A 25787-nucleotide genomic window follows, 5' to 3' on the forward strand; every position below is an offset into this window, starting at 1 on the left:
ATGGGGTTCATGATTGAAGATGGGCCCCCCAGGTGACTTCCCTGGTACCTGCAGCCCCACCTTCCCCATCCTACAAATAGGCTTGGGGAAAAATCTCCCATTCAATTTCCGTATTTCAAGTTTTTTTCAGAATGTGCAGAGGGCAGGGATGAAGTTCTGTTGAATAAGTAGTGTTTGGAGATCATGCAGTAGTGGGGTGACAGAGTTTGGTGAATGCCATCTTGCATGCTTGAGTAGACCAACTCCAGGGCATGAGGCACGTAGCAGCAGGGTAGGGGCCACGTGTAGAGCAATTCCCATGCTGAGGTCAAAAACACACACAGAGGCAGCAGGACTTCTTCAGTAATAGTTTACTGAGCTTTCAAAGCATACAGTTCTCACTGGGTCCCCAGAGAGGCACAAAACTTAGCTCCTGAGAGCAAATCCAGTTTCAGCAGAAAAAAAATACAGCACACAGGATATCTAAGTCAGGCAGACACACCGGCAGAAGGGAGCAAGGGAGGAAAGAGGCTGGAAGGACACAGGGCAAAGGATGTGTGTGTGTCGCTTCCTGTCGTCTGGGAGAGAAGTCAGCAACTCAGCATCTGCAAGGACTTCACGAAGAAAAGCTTTCTGCCGCTGCTTGCAGGCACATCCCAGAAACACACACTGTGATTCACGGTGTATTGCCATATCAGTTGTTCTTCAAAGGTTATCATGATTTGGTCTAGAAACCGGTATTGGACAAGATATCAATATATCGCCCAGCCCTAATCCTCACTCACCACCAGCAAACCAGATTCATCCTCTCTCTCAAAAGGTACTTTACCGCTTAGATTATACTCACATTGTTTGACATTGCCTTCAAAATTTCGTTGCTGTTCAGTTTTACATATATACACAAGCACTTCAAATACACGTCATGTGTTTAAGCCTGATTTCCTGATGAGTTCATTGCTGTGAAGAAAGAGTGGACACTGAAAGGAAAATGTCCCGTTCTCCATACATCTAAATGGGTTCTTCCTTGTGAGAGTCCCTGGATGTTCCTTAAACAATCAATTGTAAATAAAGCACTTTTTGCAATCTTTTCATTTATACTGCTCCTCTTAGAGTTTCTTGATGGTTTGTAGGGTTTCAAGTCCTAAAGTTCTTCCTGTTCATGAGTCTGTTGATTTAGAACTTCCACTAGGACTGAACCTGTATCTACTTTCCTGATATTTATACGGTTTGTCTTTTGTGTGAGTTTGTTGACAGAAATCAAGGGTTCCGCTCTGAGTGCAGCTCCTTCCACAGTCCATACATTTAAACAGTTTCTCGCATGTGTCTGCTGATGTTTTCTAAGGTGTCCATTCTGCCTGAAGCTCTTTCCGCACTCCATGCATTTAAATGGTTTCTCCTCTGTGTGAATCCACTGGTGTAATTTAAGGTCTCCATTCTGACTGAAGCACTTTCCGCACTCCAGGCATTCAAATGGTTTCTCCCCTGTGTGAGTCCGTTGATGTATATTGAGCTTTCCACTCTTACTGAAGCTCTTTCCACACTCCATACATTTATATGGTTTCTCCCCATGTGAATCCACTGGTGTAATTTCAGATCTCCATTCTGACTGAAGCACTTTCCGCACTCCAGGCATTCAAATGGTTTCTCCCCTGTGTGAGTCCGTTGATGTATATTGAGCTTTCCACTCTTACTGAAGCTCTTTCCGCACTCCATACATTTAAATGGTTTCTCTCCTGTGTGAATCCGCTGGTGTAATTTAAGGTCTCCATTCTGACTGAAGCACTTTCCGCACTCCAGGCATTCAAATGGCTTTTCCCCTGTGTGAGTCAGTTGATGTATATTGAGGTTTCCATTCTGACTGAAGCTCTTTCCGCACTCCATGCATTTAAATGGTTTATCCCCAGTGTGAGTCCGTTGGTGTATATTGAGGTGTCCACTATGACTGAAGCTCTTTCCACACTCCATGCATTTAAATGGTTTCTCCCCTGTGTGAGTCTGTTGATGTCTTCTAAGGTTTCCATTTAAACTGAAGCTCTTTCCACACTCCATACATTTATATGGTTTCTCCCCTGTGTGTGTCTGTTGATGTGTTCTAAGGTATCCATTATCACTAAAGCTCCTTCCACACTCCATACATTTATATGGTTTCTCCCCTGTGTGAGTCCGTTGATGTATATTGAGGTTCCCACTCTGACTGAAGCTCTTTCCACACTCCATGCATTTAAATGGTTTCTCTCCTGTGTGAGTCCGCTGATGTGTTCTAAGGTTTCCATTATCACTAAAGCTGTTTCCACACTCCATACATTTATATGGTTTCTCCCCTGTGTGAGTCCGTTGATGTATATTGAGGTGTCCACTCTGACTGAAGCTCTTTCCACACTCCATGCATTTAAATGGTTTCTCTCCTGTGTGAGTCCGCTGATGTGTTCTAAGGTTTCCATTATCACTAAAGCTGTTTCCACACTCCATACATTTATATGGTTTCTCTCCTGTATGAGTCCGTTGATGTATTCTAAGGTTTCCATTTAAACTGAAGCTCTTTCCACACTCCATACATTTATATGGTTTCTCCCCTGTGTGAATCCGCTGGTGTAATTTAAGGTCTCCATTCTGACCGAAGCTCTTTCCGCATTCCATGCATTCAAATGGTTTCTCCCCTGTGTGAGTCCGTTGATGTACATTGAGGTGTCCACTCTGATTGAAGCTCTTTCCACACTGCATGCATTTAAATGGTTTCTCTCCTGTGTGAGTCCGCTGATGTGTTCTAAGGGTTCCATTATCACTAAAGCTGTTTCCACACTCCATACATTTAAGTGGTTTTCCCCCTGTGTGAGTCTGTTGATGCCTATTGAGTTGTCCACTCGTACTGAAGCTCTTTCCACACTCCATACATTTATATGGTTTCTCCCCTGTGTGAATCCGCTGGTGTAATTTAAGGTCTCCATTCTGACCGAAGCTCTTTCCGCATTCCATGCATTCAAATGGTTTCTCCCCTGTGTGAGTCCGTTGATGTATATTGAGGTGTCCACTCTGACTGAAGCTCTTTCCACACTGCATGCATTTAAATGGTTTCTCTCCTGTGTGAGTCCGCTGATGTGTTCTAAGGGTTCCATTATCACTAAAGCTCTTTCCACACTCCATACATTTATATGGTTTCTCCCCTGTGTGAGTCAGTTGATGTATATTGAGGTGTCCACTCTGACTGAAGCTCTTTCCACACTCCATGCATTTAAATGGTTTCTCTCCTGTGTGAGTCCGCTGATGTGTTCTAAGGTTTGCATTGAAACTGAAGCTCTTTCCACACTCCATGCATTTAAATGGTTTCTCTCCTGTGTGAGTCCGCTGATGTTTTCTAAGGTTTGCATTGAAACTGAAGCTCTTTCCACACTCCATACATTTATATGGTTTCTCCCCTGTGTGAATCCGCTTGTGTAATTTAAGGTCTCCATTCTGACTGAAGCACTTTCCACACTCCATACATTTAAATGGTTTTTCCCCTGTGTGAGTCTGTTGATGTATATTGAGTTGTCCTCTCTGACTGAAGCTTTTTCCATATTCCATACATTTAAATGGCTTCTCCCCTGTGTGAGTCCGTTGATGTAAACTTAAGTGTCCATGTTGACTGAAGTTCTTCCCACACTCCCTGCATTGGAATCCTTTCTTGCCCATGTGAGTCCGCTGATGTGTTCTAAGTTTTTCACTATCAGTGAAACTTTTCTCACTCTCCATACCTTTAAATGGTTTCTCCCCTTCTTGAGATCGCTGATGTGAGCTATGTGTGCTCATTCAGTGAAGTATATTCCACATTTCACACATTTTAATGTCTATACCTAATGAAATAAAGTGTCCCATCCCTCAGAATTCTGAATGTCTTCTCCATCAGCTTCTTCAAAGTGGGAGGAAAGGAAATCCTGTTTGGGTTTCAAGGAAGAGAAGAAAGGGGAAGAGAACACAGCAAGCGCCATTAGCACCTTCTCCTATTTCAACATCTCCTACATTCCCCTGCCTCCTACCCATGTTCCCGGTTTTGAGGAAACGAAGATGCAATGTCACCAAACGATAGTAATGCATCAGGAACCTTTCATAATCCTTAGTCATCGTTAATATAGCAGCATGAACTTGGAATACAGCCTTTTCAAATCAATTGTTTCCTCAAAGGAAAGGCAGCTGCTCTCTGTCTATGAAAAGACTCACTCTGTCTCTGGTTCATCTTTCCTTTGGACATTTCCCATCATCGGCATCATAATCCTCCATCCACCCCAGTTTCCACCTCTAGATCTTTATGAATCACCTGCACAGTCCCATTGGCCTCAGGAGGTCCATATAAACCATTTTGTGAGACTCAGGTCTTCATCTTTTCCAGGGACTGTGGTCTGGGTCAGTCAGAGAACTAGTGACAAGGCTTGGTGCTTGGCGTCAGCTGAATGGGTGCTCCGGGAAACTCCTGTTCTTGGAAATGGACCTCAGTCTACATGCCTCACATTGCATGGAGAGAGCAGGAGAAGCAGAAGGAAAGCAGGTGGCGCATGGGAATCCCAGATGGAAACAATCCACCCCCATTGCTCCTTATTAGAATGATGTGCTGCCTGATCTTGTGCCCGTCTCCTGACACAAGACTATCCTAATCTGACACTGAAAAAGCTGGATATTAAAGGCAAATGGATAACTGTACTTAGCGGGAACTTCATCCTTGAATATGTGGTATTGATTCATTAACAACCTGAAGTTGTGTTATTTCTTGAGATATGAATTTATTCCTGCTCTGTCTTAAATATCATAATTATAGGATGTCTTGGGGTGTTAGGGGAGCGGTAGTACCTTTGGTGGGGGTAATTTATCCACCATTGGTCCCCACCCACCATTGGTCCCCACCCTGCACTCAGCTCTCACCTGTGGCTTCCAGAAGCTGTCAGCTTGCAAAATGGGCCGCAATCTGAGGAACGACTTCAACCGGCCGGCTAAACCAGGTGAGGATACCTGAAGGGTCTCAAATCCTTGGTGGGTTGGGGAATTCTGCTGCCAGTGACGGCAGGCCCTGGTGGATGAGAGGATGAGAACAACAGTGAATCCCACAGTCAAGAAGGCAGATTCTGCCCATGCTGTAGAGGAAAGTGAAGGGCAGATGGGGATCATCAACCAGGGAAGGGAGGTCCTCGAGAAGGAAAACTTTGGTCCTAAACCTTCATTGCCTCTTGAGTTATCTTCAGGAGAAGTAAAAGCTGTGGAGGAAAACCTACACAAATCCAGAGTAGAGTCTCTAAGACGGTTAGATGGTGTCCTGCACACCTCCTTCCAGCAACTCCTGCAGCCAAGCTGGTGCCAAAAGTACTGCTCTGCTTTCCTTGGGACCATATAAGCCAGGCTGAGAATGGGGTCTTGTTGTCTAGGCAGCCCTGAACCCCCAAACACACTGTCCAGGCTCACAGTGCTGCTAACACAGCAGTTTCAGGCCGAGAAATGAGCTCAGACCTATGTATCAAAGTCTCTCCAATGTGAAACAAGGAAAACAGAAGCGCTATTTACATCATATGTCACTGTAAAGGTATTCAAAATATTTGTCTTTTGAAGAAAAGACCACCAATTATCCAATGGCCCCTTCAAAGCTAATGAACATCTGGTGCCTGGAGCTTTTGTGGGCTGCAGGACCAGGAAAGCTTCTGCCACCATTATCCTTCCAATTGGGCTTCAGGCCTCATCATGGGACTGAAATTGCCCTGGTTGCGCTGTTTCCTGGTTCTGCTGGATCTCTCAGCGGCTTTGGAGACCTTTGACCATGGTATCCTTCTGGACCCTCTAGGGGAGCTGGGGGCCCTGCTATGCAGTGGTTCCCCTCCTTCCTCCTGGGCCATGTCCAGAAAGTGGTGTTGGGGGATGAAGGTTCAGACCCCTGGGCTCTCACTTGTGGGGTGCCTCAGGGCTCCGTCCTCTCCCCCATGCTTTTTAATGTCTATATGAAGTCGCTGGGAGAGATCATCAGGGGGTTTGCGCTGGGTGTTCCCCAGTATGTGGATGGCACCCAGCTCTTCCTCTCTTTTAAATTGGAACCAGTGAAGGTCCTGTGTGAGTTTCTGGAGGCAGTTGGAGGATGGATGGCGGCTAACAGACTGAGGTTGAATTTTGACAAGACAGAAATACTGTTCCAGGGGGACAGGGGGCAGGCAGGTGTGGGGGACTCCCTGGTCCTGAATGGGGTAACTGTGGCCCTGAAGGACCAGGTGCGCAGCCTGGGCGTCATTTTGGACTCACAGCTGCCCATGGAGGTACAGGTCAGTTCTGTGTCCAGGGCAGCTGTCAGCCAGCTCCATCTGGTACGCAGGATGAGATCCTACCAGCCTGCTGACTATTTCACCAGAGTGGTGCATGCTCTGGTTATCTCCCACTTGGATTATTGCCATGTGATACATGAGGCTACCTTTGGAGGTGACTCGTAAACTGCAACTAATCCAGAATGTGTTAGCTAGACAACAGAATGGGAGCAGCAGCTGAGACAACATAACACCAGTCCTAAAGGATAGTCACTGACTCTCGTACATTTCTGAGCACAATTCACAATGTTGGTGCTTACCTTTAAATTGCTGTGGTTGCATTTTTCAGGCCAGAATCCTGTTATGCCTTCAGTCACAAATTTATTTGTTGAAGGAATTTTTTGCTGTCTCTGAGCTTTTTTTCCTACTCTGCTAAATGTATGTTGGACTTGCTCTGGAGATCATTGTGGAGGAGGAAGATCTGCAACCTAAAGCCCTAAACAACCTTGGTTATGTAGACCTGAACTAATGTCTCCACCCCCATCGCTCATTCTGGACACTGAGGTCCTCCTTCGAGGGTCTTCTGCTGCCCGCCCCCCCCCCCCGTGAGAAGCAAAGTTACAGGGAAGCAGTCAGAGGGCAAGGAAATGGGCAACTATCTGACATTTAGAAGACAGCTGAAGGCAGCCCTGTATTGGGAGGTTTTGAATGTCTGATGTTTTACTGTCTTTTATATGTACTGCAATTTGCCCAGAGTGTCTGGGGAAACCCAGCCAGATAGGCAGCGTGGAAATACTACAATCATTCTTATTATATTGTGATTCTTTTGTAGTTATTTTTGTAGTTATTTTGGAATTCGTTCTGCAATATCAGCTCACGAAATGTTATGAGGGGAGAAAATCACAGGGGTGCCATAAACTGTAATCCCACCCACAACTTCTCATTCACATACAGTCTATAAATTTGAGAAGGTCACACACCTCACCTGTGCCAATACTGGCCTGTATAGGCACACCTTGCATGTAGAGCCTCCAGCCACAGGCACTGTATAGCATGAAAATGGGTCCTTTGACTGGGAAGATTCATGCAATTGCTATCATCAGATGCTGAAGGATTGTATCTCAGCTTGTCAATCACTCTGACACTGCCTACCAAAAATAAGAGGAACAGAAATGCTTTTGAGGTGCAACTTCTATACCAATCCTGAGAGCCATTCCATGGACTCTGCACCCCTGTTTCTGATGACAGGTGTACATTTCCTCATCCTCAATGAAGCTGGCAGTGGAAAAGACATTAAAGATGGAAGCCTGAGAGAGAGGAAGAGGTTTCTGGCTGCTTCCTGGGTGGGATTGCGGAAACAAAGCGCCGCTTCTCAGAAAGCCTTTCCCCTCCTCTCTTCTCCTCAGGATTTGAACCACTGTGTCTGGGCGGGGCAGGGGCTTATGTGGGCGTGAAGAGGATGGAGCTTGCAGGAAGGAAGGGGTGGGGGGACTGGACCCCTCCCCCACTTTCCAGGGATCCCTCTCTGGTAGCCTTGAAGGGGTGGCCGATTCTTGGCTGGGAGGGAGAAGCCAAGGAGGCCCCTCTGGAGATTCCCGGCGGGCGCCACGATGGAGACATCTCCCCAAGGACTGGTCTTCCTTGATCTTCCCCCCCCCCCACGCCAATGCTGCCCTTCCCTGCCCCAGGGATGCTCCCCCCCACTTCCTCGACCCCCTCCCTCTTTCCCGGAGTCTCCCCTGCACCCAGAGGCCGCCTTGGCGGGGCTCACCCCTCACCCTGCGCGCCCCACCTCCCCATCCAGAGGACAACCCCCCCCAACACGAGCCACACGGGGGTCTCTATCCAGGCGTCCCTCGCGCCCGTTAACCCTTTCATGACCCGCCTTTCTCCGAGCGGAGCCCACAGGGCTCAAGGGATCCCTGCGTGGCGGAAACGGGGCAAAGGGGCCCTCGTGGGGACCCCCTCCGTTGGCGCCCCATGTCCGCCGCTGCCAAGGCGCAGCACGGGTCCAGGGATCTAGGCCATGCCGACGCGACCCACGAATAGCGCTTTGGGGAGCTGGCGGGGGTCTCTGGGTCCTTCTCTCCCCTCCCCCCGCGACCCTTTTACCTCTTTGTCCTCGCTTCAGATTCTCCTTTCCTTTCCTGCAACATCCACGTGGGTGGGGGGGGATTTACCTGCCGCCCCTCCTCCCCTTTCCGAAAGCGCGCGCCCCTAGAGCTACGGCGCAGAGCAGCAATCCGGAGTGGAAGCTCCACTTCCGGGAGAAGCAGGCAGGTTGGGAGGAGGGCTCATTCCTGGAACAGAGGTCGGATGGCGAGGAGGAGGAGCAACATATTGGGGAGGGGATTTGGGGTTGTGGGGGCGGGGAGAGGGAAGGATGTGCCGGGAGGGGAGGGGGGATCCCTGCGTGGGGGAAACGGGGCAAAGGGGCCCTCTTGGGACCCCCTCGGTGGGCGCCCCATGTCCGCCGCTGCCAAAGCGCAGCACGGGTGCAGGGATCTAGGCCATGCCGACGGGACCCACCAATGGCGCTTTCGGGGGTCTCTGGGTCCTTTTCTGTGTCCCCCCCCCCGCGACCCCTTTACCTCTTTGTCCTCGCTCCAGATTCTCCTTTCCTTCCTGGAACATCCACGGGGGGGGGGTGTCCCCCCCTGCCGCCCCTCCTCCCCTTTCCGAAAGCGCGCGCCCCTAGAGCTACGGCGCAGAGCAGCAATCCGGCGCAGAAGCTCCACTTCCGGGAGAAGCAGGCAATTTGGGAGGGGGGCTCATCCCCCCCCCATTCCCGGAAGAGAGGTCGGATGGCGAGGAGGAGGAGCAACATATTGGGGAGGGGATTTGGGGTTGTGGGGGCGGGGTGGGAGAAGGATGTGCCGGGAGGGGAGGGGGGATCCCTGCGTGGGGGAAACGGGGCAAGGGGTCCTCGTGGGGACCCCCTAGGTGGGGGCCCCATGTCCGCCGCTGCCAAGGCGCCTAAGGAAAGCCCCCTTCGCAGCACTCGTGCAGGGATCCAGCCCATGCCTAAGGGGCCCACGAAAGATGCTTTTGGGAGCTGGCGGGGGTCTCTGGGTCCTTCTCCCCCCCCCCGCGACCCCATTACCTCTTTGTCCTCGCTCCAGATTCTCCTTTCCTTTCCTGCAATATCCACGGGGGGGGTGTCCCCCCCTGCCGCCCCTCCTCCCCTTTCCGAAAGCGCGCGCCCCTAGAGCTACGGCGCAGAGCAGCAATTTGGCGCAGAAGCTCCACTTCCGGGAGAAGCAGGCAGTTTGGGAGGTGGACTCACCCCCCCCCCCCTTCCCGGAACAGAGTTCGGATTCCGAGGAGGAGGAAGAGGTGCAACGTATGGGGGCAATTTGAGGTTGTGAGGGCGGGGTGCGACAATGATGTACCGGAAGGGGAGGAATTTAGTGGGGGGGGAGGAAGGTTTTTCCCCTCCCCTCTTCCTAGTGGATCAGGAGAGAAGGGAGGGGCTGATCCCGGCAATCCACTTGCAAAGTGGGGTCCCCCACCCCACAATCTAAATGTTACGGAAATTACGGGGGGGCACATCTTAAAGTTAAATATTATAAATATTATACCTGAATGTATCCTTTCAACGTGACAGCTCAGGGAAGTTACCTAGCTTTAAAAATAATATAAAATCATCTCCTTTCCCAGTTTTCTTCATTCCAAAGCTATTTTCCCCTTGAAAAAGGACTCCAGGACGTTCCCACAGGTGGCAATTGCTGGGCTCATTGTTAGCCAAAGGAAGCCCAATCTCATCATCTGACTCGCCTCAGGCTCCAGACATGCAAAGGAACTTCTATTGGACTTCTGGGTGGTGGGTACTTAAGACATATTTGTCTATGCTAATCTTATACCTGAGTCTTGCCCTGCCATGTCTGCTTATGCTAATCTTTGGGCATGTTTGCCAAGGTTAACCCCTCCCCTTCTGTGACATGTCAGTGATGTAGCAATGATGCTGTATTAACTGTATTCTGGGATATGGTGGGAAAGTTTTAAAAGTCCTTGTCACCCCATCCTCGGGGTTCAAATTTGCTTTTTGAACCTATTGCGCAATAAACTTTGGTCTACAGCTATTTGCTCCGGTTGGCTGGACTCCTTCCTTTATTCCGCAGGGACCCGCGGGCTCTGCCCGACCAGCTGGGGGACTGAGCAGCCTCGCACCTAGATTTTTCCATAACACTTTATATTGCAAAATCCTTCCTTCCCCCACTCTACACCACGAGTCATCCATCCGTGTTTTAGGTATTGGTGCTCTTCAAACCAGGAAGGGGGGACAATTATACGACTCCCCAAAAACCCCAAGTCCCCACCGCACACTCAGACTAAGGCCAGGACAATGACCGTTGACACAGGCACCTTCCATGCACAACAGCAAAGAGGCTCAGAGAAGCAGCCTATACAGTTGTAGCAAGAAGCGGATACCATGAATCAGACTGTTTCCTCCGACTCTCCAATGCTGTATAGAAAACTGTAGAAACGTCAAATAATCTCCAAAATTAAACGGTTTACTTGCTTCCAATGGCTAATGACTCCTGTGGAATTGGGGTCTCCAGGGCTCCCCCTGACTCCATAATCCCTTAGGAGGCAGGAGGCGATCAAGGGCAGCACATGCCCCAGGCAGAAATCCATCCGGATGGTGGATTGAATCCTGATGCATTCAAAGGAGAAGCGCAGGAAAGACTTGCAGATAGGGGGATGTGTAAAAACTATTCTGGTTTTTTGGGGAAGAGGGTAGTTAAAAGGTGTAGGAAATTGGGGTTGTGACAGGGGTGGGTGATGGGCTCATGTTTCTAAATTCCAAACACTCCTACTTTGTGACACATTTGTGATGTATGGATGATGCTGTGAAAGAATGTATTGTGGGAAATGGGGAGAGGTCTTAAAAGTTCATGCAACCATATGCAATTGTTGTAAGAATTTTAAGGTCTAATATATATAAAATAAATGTTCCAAGCAAATGTTGTAAACAAAAAACCTGCCCTTTTTCCCTTTTGGGGTATCCAAGAGCCCATATAGAGTCCTTACGTAGGTTCCCTATTGGTAGGAGAAAATAACAGGGGCCAACCAGAGAATATTGAGAAGCAAAGCAGCTAGTAAGCCTGATCTTTATTGATCTGTTGGAACAGGGTCCTCACTCACCAGACGCAGGAGGGAGGTGGAACCCAGAACAATGGCACACAAGGCCTTATATAGACATTTTAAATGCCCTGCCCTGGAGCTCAAGACCATCCCTCCATACATCATAAATACATCACAGAAGGGGTGTAACCCAAGACCACCACCCCCCCCCAGATACATCATACCTACATCACAGAAAGGGCGGTTTACAGCAGAAATCTGAGTGGTTTGTTTACCTCCTGTCTGCCAGGTTACCTGTTTAATGGTCATTTGATTGGATTGCCTGGGGAGCCTGGCCAGTCTTCTGTGATGATAAATACTTAGTTCCTGTGCCAGGTCACAGCCTCACACCCTATTCATATCTTAAATGTGCCCTTAAGACAGGATTTGTGAAGGAAAAGACAATGGGGAGGCTTCTCCCATCTCTTCCTCTCGGTGGTTGGAGAATGGATGGCAGCTGAGATTGAGGTTGAATCCAGACAAGGGAGGCAGGTGTGGGGGAGGCAGGTGTGGGGGACTCCCGGTTCCTGATGGCGTAACAGTGCCCCTAAAGGACCAGGTCATCACCTTTGAGTATTGGGGTCAGTGCCCCTATTCCTCCAGCAGGAGCGATTGTGGGGCTTCCTCGCCCACTTCCATTCAGCTCTGCCATTCCCAAAGGGCAATTCTTCTTTAGCCATTGTGGGAGCAGACGGGCTGGAAGCTGAAGCGGCTTTCCTTTGAGTAGGCTTTGCTTTGCTTTCTGTTGACCTCAGTCTCTTGGATTGTGGCCAGGTTTCCTCTTCCATTTCCCTCAATGCTGAGCAGTGTTGGATGTGTAGGGAAGCGAAATTCACTCCATAACTTTTCTGCAGGGTTCCCTCCACAGCACAGAAGGATGGGGGGAGGGAGGAACACATACTAATAAACGAACACTCCTATGAATGGAGAGAAGCAGAAAGTGGAGTCCCCTATAGATTGGGGACCCATGGGTTTTCAACTTGTTCATAAATGATCTAGAGTTAGGAGTGAGCAAGGAGGGGGCAAAGTTTGCTGGTGGCAGTAAATCGTCCAGGATTGTTCAAACAAAGAGAGATTGCAAGGAGCTCCAAAAAGAGCTCTCCAAACGGGGTGATTGGACAGAAAATACAGCTCATTGTCAAGAAAATTAAAGTGATGCATGTTGGGGGGCAGGGAAACACCCTCTTAATATCATGTGCAGGATCATGGGGTCTGAACCGGGTTTCTCTGTGTATTCTAGGAGACCAGGGGAGAGGGGAGCTGGTCGCAGCAGGAGGGGGGGTCTCCCTGGATGCTTCAGCAGTCGGCCTCCTCTGGGTCTTCTGGCCCCCTCCTCTCCTCCCTCTGAGCCTGAACCGCTCTCTGCCCCAGCCTCTTCCTGCTCACCAAACCCGGTTTCCTCCAGCTTGCAACACCTTCCCTCCCGTTCTGCTCCATTTTCTCCCTCTTTCTGCTCATTGCCATCCCACCACCAGTCCCCAGGATCTGAGCCTTCTTCCCTTGGGGGTTCCCCAGCTGGTGCCTCCCCCTCCCCACACCCAGCCAGTCCATGACAGCAAAAGCAACCATAGCAGTAAAATCAGTATGATAGTAATATGCACTCTGGTCCTCTGGTAGCAAAACTCCCTAGTAGCATGACTGAATAATAACTTCTTGGACTATGGAAAAGTACTATCTTCTCCAATCCCCAGAATAAGCATGAACTCTGGGGTTGCCCCATGGGGTTCATGAGTGAATATGGGACCCACCAGGAGACTTCCCTCGTACCTGCAGCCCCTCCTTCCCCCTCTTGAAATTAGGCTTGGGGGGAAATCTCCCATTCAATTTCAGTATTTCAAGTTTTCTTCAGAACGCACAGGAGGCAGGGATGAAGTTCTGGAGAAGAAGAAGTGTTTGGAGATCATGCAGAGTTTGCGGCAAAAACCTTCTTGCATGTTTGAGTAGAGCAACTCCAGGGCATGAGCTAAGTATAACCGGAGTACGGGCCACGTGTAGAGCAAGTCCCACACTGAGGTCAAAAACACACAGAGGCAGCAGGACTTCTTCAGTTATACTTTACTGAGCTTTCAAAGCATACAGTTCTCGGGCTTCCGGAGGCGGCGCCATCGGCAATGGCGGTCCTCTTCTGATGTAGAGGAGGAAGCTCCGCGGAAATCGGGTCTATCCGCTGCAGCGAAGCGGAGACCCTTCCAAAAACCGCAGGCGAGTAAAGCCTGCGACCGTGGGACTCGGCGGGCACCTTTGCGCCCCCCCCCCCGTTTGGTAAAGGGGCTCGTTAAAAAGCTCCGGAGCGAGACGGGGGTGTGTTGCGCGGTGTTGAGAGTTAATCGCTACTTCTGCGGAGCGAAGCTGCACAGCTGATGCCGGAGAGCGCTGACCTCTTTCCTCTGAAAATTTGGCTCTAAAACTACAACCCGTGAGTAAGATCTTTTAAAAGGGGAAGATCAAAGGATTTGTTTGCTTTGATCGACGCAAAGAACTTGAATTTGGCACTGAAGCGGGAAGGCGTAAAGAGGAAGTCCGTCTTTCGGTTTTGTAGATAGGATTGAAGCAAAGACTTCTGAAGCTGAGAACTTGGAAAGGTAACTTAAAAGGAGTTAAACTTTAATGTCTAGAATTAGTACCCCCCCTAAGAGTGGGGGGGAGGAGAAGAAAATCTTGGATTGAATTGAAAAAGGGTGAGGGGAAATAAAGACCACCGCTTAATCCCTGATATTGGACTGCCAGAGACAGCAGGGAAAGTTTTGCACCATTTAAAGACATTGTTACTATATGAGATTACTCTGTAACTGAACTGATATTGCAGAAGGACTTTATTGGTAACTGTTGCTTTTGACTGAAGTTACCACTGCCTATAGAAATAAGTCATTTTGAAAAGAACATTGTTGCCAAGGAGCTCCCCTAGAGGAGGCTTGTGATACAACTGGGGACTTTCCATTACAGCTGGCCAGGAAATTTCCCCACCACTAAAGAACCTGAACTGTGAGAGCGACCTTGAGTTTCAAAGATTAAGTAATGGATCAACTTCAACCACAGGAAAAATCCCAGGAAAAATCCTCCAAGATAAAAACCAGGCTGCAGCAACGAAGACAATCAGTAGTAGCCCCACCTGTTTTAGAAAAGGAAGAATTTGGACAGCCTGGAGCAAAAGGTGGGGGGTCTGAAGAGACATTAAGTGCATCATTAGACAAAATATTTGGAGCTTTGGAAAAACTGTCAGCTAAAATCGATGTAAACACTCCAACACTCCAACACACAGGCTATTGACCGTTTGCTGCAGGAATCTAAATTGACAAGAAAAATTGCTGAGGAGGCGAAAGAGAAGGTGCAGGCGATAGAAGAAAGGATACAGCCAATTAATAAAGAACTTGAGGACCATAAGGCACAACTGTCCTTGATTGAATTGAGACATAAACAGACTAATTTAAGGATCAGGTCGGAACCAGAACAGGAACAAGAAAATTTAAGTGAATTATTGACACAGGAATTTGAAGATTTTTGGGGGATTGAACAGGATAAAGACTTTAAGATAGTGACCGCCTTTAGACTGGGTAAAGGCAGAGGGGGAAGAAAAAATAGGGCAAGAGATTGCCTGATTACACTCAGGTTTAAAGAAGAGAGAGACAAAATATTGGGCCTTCACTATCAGAAATCATTGGAGATACAAGATGCAAGGATTGAAATTTTTAAAGATATCCCAAAACATCTTTTAGACCTCAGAGCAAAATACGGAGATCTAGTGTATCTGTTAAGAAGAAACAGCATCATTTTTAGGTGGGAGTTTCCACAAGGCCTGTCTTTTACTTACAGAGGGGAAAAGGTGAAGATAAGATCGGAGGAAGATAAAGTGAGATTTCTGAAAGACCAAGAAGAAAACCTTCAAAAAGAGGCAGAGGAAAGAGAACCGAAGATACCAAGACCAGGAGCTTTGGATTTAGGGAAGACACCATTGGGACCGGATAAATCAGAGAAAGTGATACCACCCACAGACCAAGAACAACTGTTGAGAGCTGTAGGAGGGAATTGAGAATAATTTTCACAATGTCTCTGCGGGTATTAAGCTGGAACATTCGTGGTTTGAACTCCCCTGACAAAAGGAAAAGAATCTTTCATTTATTAAAAAAGGAAAAATTGGACTTGATTTGTTTGCAAGAAACTCATGTGACCAGAACACACAGGAAAGTATTAATTAATAAAAGATTAGGCCAAGAATTTATTTCATCAGACAAAGTAAAAAAAAGAGGAGTTGTGATCTATGCAAAAGAAAGTTTATCACCAAAATTTATTTTTAAAGATGACCAAGGAAGACTTGTGGCAATTGAGATACAATCTCAAGGTGAGAGACTTTTAATAGTAGGGGTTTATGCACCAAATGAGGGGAAATCAGAATTTTTTAAGAAACTGCATGAGACATTGTTGGACTTTATGGACTACAACATTATTATGCTCGGAGATATGAATGGAGTGGTATCGACTAATATGGATAAGTCAGAAAGACAGGTGGTGACAAAAGATGGAAGACTACCGAAAACCTTCTTTGAAATGACAGACAATATGGACTTGATTGACTCTTGGAGAACTAAGAATCCCCTAGGTAGAGAGGGGACCTTCTTTTCTGAAGCCCAAAAGACCTGGACAAGAATTGACCAAATCTGGATAACTAGAGGAATGGCTCCCAAGATCCGGAAAGTGGAAATCTGCCCTAAAATCTGCTCCGACCATAACTCTGTGAAAATGGAAATGAGATTAACACCGACTGGTTCCTTTAGATGGAGAATGAATGACACCTTGTTCAGAGACACAGAAATTACCAAAAAGGCCCAAAAAACTATAAAGGATTATTTTGAGATAAATTTGAAGACATCGGTTGAAAAAAGAGTAATCTGGGACGCAAGTAAAGCCGTAATGAGAGGGTTTCTGATACAACAGAATGCAATAAAAAGGAGAACTCAAGAGGAGAAAAAAGAAAAGATTTTGGAGAAGATAAGGGAAGGAGAAAAGAGACTTACAGCTAAACCAAAATCACAAGAGATTTTGAGAGAAATTAAACTACATCAAGTACAATATATGAAAATGATTAATCAAGATATTGAATGGAAAATTAAACTGATGAGACAAAAGACTTTTGAATCAGTGAAAAATGTGGGAAGCTGCTAGCGTGGCAGTTGAAGAAGAGACAAAAGCTAAATACAGTTACAAATCTTGAGGTGGAAGGAAAGAACATACAGAACCCACAGGAAATTAGAAGTTGCTTCCAGAGATATTTTAAACAACTTTACACACAAGGGCCACAGATGGAGACAAAAATTGACCAATTTTTGAAAGTTAATGGATTACAAAAAATTTCTCAAGAAAATAAAGTGTTATTGAACCATAAAATAACTGAACAAGAGGTGGAAGGTGTGATTCAGAACATGCAATTAGGCAAATCTCCAGGGCCTGATGGATTGACCGCTAAATATTATAGAACTTTGAAAGACTATCTAATTCAACCACTAAAAGAGGTGTGCAATGATATTATGGACGGGGAAAAAGCGTCTGAGTCGTGGCAAGAAGCTTATATCACACTTATACCGAAAACTGAGTCTGAAAAGACACAACTTAAGAACTACCGCCCCATATCCTTGCTTAATGTGGATTATAAAATTTTTGCTGACATTTTGGCTAAAAGACTGAAAAGAGTATTGGCAGAAGTTATACATAAAGATCAGGCAGGCTTTCTCCCTGGCAGACATCTATCGGACAATATGAGGAATATAATTAATATTCTAGAAAAACTGCAGGTGAATATCAACACTAAAGCAGTGTTGATATTTATAGATGCGGAGAAAGCCTTCGACAATATTTCTTGGAGTTTTATGAAGAAGAATCTTCAGGGGATGGGGGTCGGACAAAATTTTGAAAATGGTATAGGTGCGATCTACTCTGAACAAAAGGCTAAACTGATAGTGAACAATGTGGTGACAGAGGAATTTAAAATAGAGAAAGGGACACGACAAGGCTGCCCAATTTCCCCATTGCTCTTTATTTCGGTTCTGGAGGTTTTGCTGAACATGAACATGAAGGGACCAGTTGATCCAGGGTATTCAGGTCGGAGTTAAACAATATAAACCTAAGGCCTTTGCAGATGACCTAGTATTGACCTTGCAAGAGCCAGAAACTAGCACCAAGAGGGCTCTAGAAGTAATCCAGGAATTTGGTCAAGTAGCAGGTTTTAAGCTGAATAAGTTAAAAACTAAGGTCTTGGAGAAGAATTTGACACCAATAGAGAGGGAGAGGTTTCAGAAGGAGACAGATTTAACATTGGTTAAAAAAGGTAAAATACCTGGGGGTGAATATGACCGCTAAGAATGTGAACCTATTTAAATATAATTATGAGAAATGTTGGTCAGAAGTTAAAAAAGATTTAGAAATTTGGTCAAATTTGAAGCTTTCCTTGCTGGGTCGTATTGCTGTTATCAAAATGAATGTATTGCCGAGAATGTTATTTTTATTTCAATCATTGCAAATTATTGACAAGATGGATTGTTTTAAGAAGTGGCAGAGAGATATATCTAGATTTGTCTGGCAGGGCAAAAAGCCCAGAATAAAATATAAGATACTTACTGATGCTAAAGATAGAGGGGGGTTTGCCCTGCCAGATTTGAAACTCTATTATGAATCAGCAGCTTTTTGCTGGCTGAAGGAATGGCTACTTCTTGAGAATACAGATGTTTTAGATCTTGAGGGGTATGATAATGTATTTGGGTGGCATGCATACTTGTGGTACGGCAAGGTAAAATCGCATAAGGCATTTAAAAACCACATTGTCAGGAAAGCATTGTTTAATGTCTGGATTAGATATAAAGACTTTTTGGAGAATAAAACCCCAAGGTGGCTTTCACCTATGGAAGCGAAAGCTTTGAAAAAACTTAATATGGAGGACAAGTGGCCAAAATATTGGGAAATTTTAGAACAGGAAGGTGACAAATTGAAATTACAGAGTTATGAGAAGCTTAAAGAGAAGGTGCGAGACTGGTTACACTACTTTCAAATAAGAGAGGTTTTTAACCAAGATAGAAAAGTGGGTTTCCAGGTGGAAAGATCAAAGTTAGAGACAGAATTGTTAGAACCCAATGCTAAGATTCTATCAAGAATGTATAATTTGCTGCTGAAATGGAACACAGAGGAAGAAACAGTAAAATCGGCAATGATAAAATGGGCACAAGATATAGGCTATAATATCATGTTTGCTGACTGGGAGAAGTTGTGGACCACCGGGATTAAATTTACGGCATGTAATGCCTTAAGAGAGAATATTATGAAAATGATGTACAGGTGGTACATGACCCCAGTCAAGCTTGCAAAAATTTATCATCTGCCCGATAATAAATGCTGGAAATGTAAAGAAACTGAAGGTACATTCTTTCACCTTTGGTGGACGTGCCCAAGGATTAAGGCTTTCTGGGAAATGATATATAATGAATTGAAGAAGGTACTTAAGTACACTTTTCCTAAGAAACCAGAGGCCTTTCTCCTGGGCATAGTCGGCCAATTGGTGTTAAAGAAGGATAGAACTTTTTTTATGTATGCTACAGCAGCAGCAAGAATACTTATTGCAAAGCATTGGAAGACACAAGATCTACCCACCCTGGAAGAATGGCAGATGCACGTAATGGACTATATGGAAATGGCGGAAATGACTGGCAGAATCCGAGACCAGGGAGAAGAGTCGGTGGAAGAAGATTGGAAGAAATTTAAAATCTATTTACAGAAACACTGTAACATTTTTGAATGTTAATGACATTGAAATGAATTGAAGGGGTTCTAGCAACAAGATAAAAAATAAGATTGGATTGATAATAGATAAATTAATTGGATATGAATTTGCTGAACTAATTTTTAAAAGGGATACAAAAAAGGGAGATGTGAGGAAGTCAGGAAAATAAGTGAATCAAAGAAAGTGGAACTAAAAAGAGGGATTTTTGTGTTTTTCTCTAATGGTTTTTTCCCCCTTTTTCTTTTTTTTTTCTTTTTCTAAGTTAAGTATTTGTATCTTTTGTATTTTATATTCTTGTGTATGTGTTTTGTTTTTGTTTTCTTCTTTATTTTTGTTTGTCGTGATTCTTAAAATTTAATAAAATATCATTAAAAAAAACAAAAAACAAAGCATACAGTTCCCACTGGGTCCCCAGTGAGGCAAAAAACTTAGCTCCTGAGAGCAGATCCACTTTCAGCAGTAAAAAATTTTAGCAGACAGGAAATCTAAGTCTGGCACACAAACCGGCAGAAGGGAGCAAGGGAGGAAAGAGGCTGGAAGGACATAGAGCAATGTGTTTTGTCAGGGAATGGTCTGAAGCCAAATATGGGGGAATCCATTCTCAAGCAGATTAGCTTTCCTCAGAAGTGGAGCTGGAGGGGGAGAAACGGCCCCCCCTCGTTTCCAGTGGTCTCAGAAGCAGGGAGAGACGCAGACAGAGAGCAGATTAGACAGGAGTTACCTAGTTGGAGATAATGACAAGAGAAACAGACTCAGCTGGCCCTGTAGCAGGAAGACAGATTTCCTCTGAGTGGAACATGTCCCGCGCTCCATACATCTAAATGGGTTCTCCCTTGTGAGACTCCCTAGATGTTTCCTAAACACTCCATTATAACTAAAGCACTTTCTGTAATCCTTCCATTTAAACTGCTTCTCCTCTTTAAGGTTGTTGTTGGTTTGTAGGGTGGCAACTATTAAAGTTCTTACTGTGCATGTCTGTTGATGTTCCACTAGGACTGAAACTCTTATCGCCTTTGCTGACATTTATATGGTTTGTCTCTTGTGTGAGTTTGTTGATGAAAATCAAGCATTCCACTCTGCCTGCAGCTCTTTCCACACGCCATACAGTAAAATGGTTTCTCCAAAGTAAGTCTGCTGATGTTTTCTAAGATTTCCACTCTGATCGAAGATCTTTCCACACTCCATACATTTATATGGTTTTTCACCTGTGTGAGTCTGTTGATGTCTTCTAAGGGTTGCATTGAAACTGAAGCTCTTTCCACACTCCAGGCATTTAAATGGTTTCTCCCCTGTGAGTCGGTTGATGTGTTCTAAGGGATCCATTATCACTAAAGCTCTTTCCACACTCCATGCATTTATATGGTTTCTCCCCTGTGTGAGTCCGTTGATGTTTTCTAAGGGATCCACTAACACTAAAACTCTTCCCGCACTCTATACATTTATATGGTTTCTCCCCTGTGTGAGTCCGTTGATGTTTTATAAGGGATCCACTATCACTAAAACTCTTCCCGCACTCCATACATTTATATGGTTTCTCCCCTGTGTGAGTCCGTTGATGTTTCCTAAAGGATCCATTATCACTAAAGCTTTTTTCGCAATCCATGCATTTAAATGGTTTCTCCCCTGTGTGAATCCGTTGATGTGTTCTAAGTTGTCCATTATCACTATATCTCTTCCCACACTCCATACATTTATATGGTTTTTCACCCGTGTGAGTCCGTTGATGTATATTGAGGTGTCCACTCTGACTGAAACTCTTTCCACACTCCTTACATTTATATGGTTTCTCTCCTTTGTGAGTCTGTTGATGTCTTCGGAGGGTTGCATTGAAACTGAAGCTTTTTCCACACTCCATGCATTTAAATGGTTTCTCCCCTGTGTGAGTCCGTTGATGTCTTCTATTTTTTCCGTGCATAATTTTTATTAATTTGTAAAAATCAAAATACAAATCAAATTATATCAATACTCTTGTTTTTTACAGAGAAAATAAAAAGGACTTCCTTCTGCCATTCCACGAATCGTCCATAATAACAAAAAAATAAATAAATCCGCATTCCTTTGTATGTAGTGCCATAAGTCACTCTCATTCTTCCTTTTTCCATAGGCATTACCCTTTGCTTCTACAGAGCACCTTTGAAACCCACTAGTGTTATCTGTTCATCAGTTAAGCTTTTCAGATATTCCGTAAAACTTTCCCAATCTTTGACAAACCTCTGATCTTTTTTATATCTAACTTTTCCTGACATCCTGTCCATCTCCACATAATCTAGTAGTTTGGCTCTCCATTCCTCTATAGTCGGCAAACTCTCTTGTTTCCAGTTTTTGGCTATCAACACCCTTGCTGCCGTTATAGCATATTGGAACAGTTTGCAGTCCTTCTTTTTTATCTCCTTTCCTACCAAACCTAGTAAGAACGCCTCTGGTCTTTTAGCAAAAGTATATCTTAACATTTTCTTTATTTCATTGTGTATGCTTTCCCAGAACTCTTTGACCTTTTGGCATTCCCACCACATGTGGTAGAAAGTCCCTTCCCTTTCTTTGCACTTCCAACATTTGTTGCAAGATCCGTACATTCTGGCTAATTTTACCGGGGTCAGATACCAGCGGTAGAACATTTTCATTAAGTTCTCTTTTAGTGACACACAGGCCGTGAAATTGAGGTGATGTTTCCAAAGTTTTTCCCACTCTTCAAAATAAATGTTACGGCCAAAATCTTTAGCCCAGTGTGTCATTACCGCCTTAACCTCCTCGTCACCTAAATTCCAATCTAATAGTTGTTTATACATTTTGGATAGAGTTTTTATGTTATTCTCCAAAATCTCAGATTGGAATCTGGACTTTTTGTCAGCATATCCTTTGCCTTTAACGTCTTTCTTAAACATATCGTTTATCTGATGATAATGTAGCCAGTCATATACTTGGGATTTGACCTGCTCAAACGGCCTCATTTTCCACTTTCCTTCCGCCTTCATTAGGAGTTGTTCGTAAGTTGCCCAATTGGCTCTCATGTTGGTCTTTTTAACCGACATAACCTCTAATGGAGACAGCCATTGGGGTGTTTTGGGTTCTAACACATCCTTATATCTTTCCCAAACCTCTATCAGGGGACCTCTAAATATATGATTCCCGAATCCCTTATGTCCTTTCTTCCTCCCATGCCACAGATAGGCATGCCACCCTGATCTATTGTCGTGGCCCTCTAAGTCTAACACTTCCGTATCTTCCAGTTTTATCCATGTTTTGACCCAGCATAAGCAGGATGCCTCGTAATATAATTTTAGGTCTGGGAGAGCGAAGCCTCCCCTCTCTTTTATATCCGTTAATAATTTAAATTTTACTCTCGGCTTCCTCCCCTGCCAGATGTATCTAGAAATTTCTTTGTGCCAGGTTTTAAATATCTTTATATCTTTAATGATCGGGATATTTTGAAAAAGAAATAGGATTCTTGGCAGTACCGACATTTTAATTGTAGCTATTCTTCCCCAGAATAGCAATTTGAGCCGACCCCACGTTTCTATATCCTTCTTGACCCCTTTCCATACAGTTTCATAGTTGTTTTTAAATAAGTCTATATTTTTTGGTGTTATCCATACCCCTAAATATTTCAGCTTTTTTGTCACTTCTATTTCTGCTTCTCTTTGTAATTCCTCCAATTTGTCTAATTGCATATTCTTAGCTATTATTTTTGTTTTCCTTTTGTTTAATTTGAAGCCCGCTACTTCCCCAAATTGGTCAAATTCTCTAAGTACCTCTTTTATTGAATCCAGTGGGTCTTCCATTGTTACAACCAGATCGTCTGCGAAGACTTTAGTTTTGTGTTCGTGATGGCCGACCCTGATTCCTTTTATTCCTTTATTATCTCTGATGGAGTTTAGTAGTACTTCTAATATCGTTATAAATAACAGTGGGGACAGTGGGCATCCCTGTCTTGTTCCTTTAGTTACTGTTATTTCTTCTGTCTCCACATTGTTTATCAACAGTTTTGCCCTTTGTTCCGTGTAGATTGCTTTTATCCCGTTGTAAAATTCAGTACCTACTTCCATGTGTTCCAGTTGTCTCAGCAAAAATTCCCAGTTTACGTTGTCAAACGCCTTCTCAGCGTCCACGAATAACAATATGCCTTGTTTGTCGCATCTTTCTGTTAAATATTCTATTATATTAATAATGTTTCTTATATTATCTTTCATTTGCCTACCCGGCAGAAAGCCGGCTTGGTCTCTGTGGATATTTTTTACTAAGATGGCCTTGTATCTTCTTGCAAGGACTCCCGCGAAGATCTTATAATCTATATTTAATAGGGAAATAGGTCTGTAATTTTTAATTTGTTCTAAATCTGAATCTTGTTTTGGGATTAATGTAATCAGCGCCTCCTTCCACGTCTCCGGTATTTCTCTTTCATTAAGAATGTTGTTCATTACTTCTTGTAGTGGAGTCAGTAGAACCGGTGCCATTTCTTTATAATATCTACTACTAAACCCATCTGGGCCTGGGGCTTTCCCGTTTTTTAAATCTGTTATTATTGCTTTGATTTCCTCTATCTCAATTGGGGCATTTAATTTCTCTTTATCTGCTGGGGGGATCTTATTGATGTTCTTAATCGTTAAATATCTCTCTATTTTTCTGGTCCTATTCTTTCCAGTATTTCTAAAGAGCTCTCCATAGAAATCCAAAAAAGCTCTCCTTATTTCCTTAGGTTTGTTTATCTCTTCTCCTTCCACCACTATCCTGTTTATCGTATTCTGTTCCTTCCTTTTTTTCAGTTGCCAGGATAGTAGCTTTCCCGTTTTGTTGGCATGTTCGAAACTCCTCTGTCTCAGTCTTTTGATTTTCCATTCTATCTCTCTATTTACCAGCATTGTGTATTGTGATTGTAAAATTTTTATGTTCTCTTTTATTTTCTTATTTTTTGGGTTTTGAGTTAATTTCTGCTCATTCTCTGCTAGTTGTTGTATAATTTCTTTTTTCCCTTTTTCTCTCTTTTTATTCTTGATTGCGCTCTGCTGGATAAAAAAACCCCGCATCACCGCCTTACCCGCGTCCCACACCACCTTCAATTTTGTGTTGTTGTCTAAATTGTCCTCAAAATATTCTTTTAATCTGGTTTGGGCTTTTTCTACTACCTCTTGGTCGTCCAATAAGTAATCTTTAAGTTTCCATCTATTTGATCTGCTTTCCTGCCCTCTTAGTTCCATAATTAATGGATTGTGGTCTGAAATTGTTCTAACCTGAATCTCCACCCGTACCGCTCTAGTAGTTATCTCTTTCGAAATCCACATCTGATCCAATCTTGATGATGAATCATTGGGTTCCGAGTGGTAGGTATATTGTTTTTCCATGGGATGATTGAATCTCCAAATGTCTACCAAATTGCAATTTTGGATAAGGGAAAAAAACGCTCTAGGTAACTTCCCTTCTCTACCCTTTGTGTCCCTCAATCTATCCATTTCTAACGACGTCACTCCGTTCATGTCTCCCAATAGTATAATTTTCTCATCGGCATAGTCATACAACTTTTCTTCCAATCTCCCATAGAACTCTGACTTGTTATCATTGGGAGCATATATTCCCACTATTATTATCTTTTCTCCCTGCCAATTTATTTTTACTGCTATTATCCTTCCTTCCTCGTCTTTAAATAACTGTTTCGCTTCAATTTGTTTTTTTATATAAATCACCACCCCCCTTTTTTTCTTCTGGTCTGAGGATACAAACTCGTTCCCCAATCTTTGATTAATCAGAATCCTTTTGTGCTTTCTCGCAATATGTGTCTCTTGGAGACAGATAACATCCAGACTTTCCTTCTTCAAGATATGTTCAATTCGATTCCTCTTTCCCCTGTCATTCATCCCATTAACATTCCAACTGTATACCTTTAACACCATTGTGATTTAATTTGTAGGGAGAAAAAAGAAAAGTGAACAGCTATAATTTCCTTTTGACCTTCCTCTTACGCTTCCTCCCCCGTCCCTCCCCCCTCTCCCTCCTCCCCCCCCGAACTTCCCGTCTCCCCCTCCAGAACTCCTTCCGATCCTATTCCCCCGTCTTTACCCTTTTCCTTTTGTGGTTTAAGTTCTTTGTATTTCCTTAAGAATTTATCTGTTTCTCCTGGATTTGTCAATTTTTGTCTCTTGCTCCTATATGTAAAGGAAATGCCTTCAGGAAACTCCCATTTGAACACAATGTTATTTCTTTTAAGTATCTGTACCAATTCTTTGTAGGAATCTCTACGTTTTAAAAGCCTGACAGGAATGTCTTTAAAAATTATTATGTTGTTTCCTTCAATGTTTAACCTTTTCTCTCTGTTTTTAGAGAGAATTCTGTTTCTTATTTCCCTGTCTTTGAATATTATCAGGCAGTCTCCTACAAATTTTTTGTTCCCTGGAGGCTTAGTTTTTAGTCTGAAAGCCGATTGCACTGCCCTTTCTACCTCTTCTGGTGATGTTTCCAACCAAAGGGCTAATTCTGTTATTAATTTCTCTTTTATGTTTTCTCCCTGAACTTCAGGTATACCTCTCATCCTAAGGTTAGCCTCCCTCTGTCTGAGTTCATTCAAAGCAATCCAATCTTTCATATCCTCTTGGCTCTTGTTCAAATCCAGTATCTCAGCTTTAATTTTCTCCTCCTCACGTCTTACTTCCTTTAGTTCTGCTCTGGTCTTTTTCATCCCTTCCTCCACT

General features: G+C 44.3%; 2 protein-coding genes across 18 annotated transcripts in view; both read right to left on the minus strand.

The window, feature by feature from the left end:
- Positions 1-332: 332 nt before the first annotated feature.
- LOC128421945 (zinc finger protein 845-like) overlaps positions 333-25787 on the minus strand; it is a 43269-nt gene continuing 17814 nt past the window's right edge. For 2 of the 17 annotated variants that reach the window (XM_053405307.1, XM_053405305.1), the window contains exons 2-4: positions 7210-7372; positions 4870-5014; positions 333-3890 (exon numbers count right to left, since the gene is read on the minus strand). In XM_053405307.1, coding sequence (XP_053261282.1) covers positions 1282-3765 — 2484 coding nt within the window. In that variant the 5' untranslated portion in view covers positions 3766-3890; positions 4870-5014; positions 7210-7372 and the 3' untranslated portion in view covers positions 333-1281. Of the gene's footprint in view, positions 3891-4270; positions 4837-4869; positions 5015-5478; positions 6294-7204; positions 7373-8336; positions 8538-8815; positions 9084-9327; positions 9561-25787 lie in introns of those variants that run through there. The other 15 variants (XM_053405319.1, XM_053405303.1, XM_053405313.1 and 12 more) reach the window with 15 other exon arrangements.
- Positions 19510-24578, minus strand: LOC128422528 (zinc finger protein 25-like). The gene is made up of 2 exons (XM_053406622.1): positions 24530-24578; positions 19510-21000 (listed from the first exon to the last, which is right to left on the minus strand). The coding sequence occupies exons 1-2, from the start codon at positions 24576-24578 to the stop codon at positions 20384-20386; spliced, it is 666 nt and encodes a 221-aa protein (XP_053262597.1). The 3' UTR covers positions 19510-20383.

This window comes from Podarcis raffonei, chromosome 10 (genome assembly GCF_027172205.1).
Source record: "Podarcis raffonei isolate rPodRaf1 chromosome 10, rPodRaf1.pri, whole genome shotgun sequence".
NCBI lineage: Eukaryota > Metazoa > Chordata > Lepidosauria > Squamata > Lacertidae > Podarcis > Podarcis raffonei.

Excerpts from the sequence above, each read along its gene's own strand:
- LOC128422528 (XM_053406622.1), bottom strand. The coding sequence starts at position 24,578 with ATGAACGGAGTGACGTCGTTAGAAATGGATAGATTGAGGGACACAAAG. Across the intron at positions 21,001-24,529 it reads TAGATTGAGGGACACAAAGG|AACGGACTCACACAGGGGAG; the intron begins GTAGAGAAGGGA and ends ATAGAAGACATC.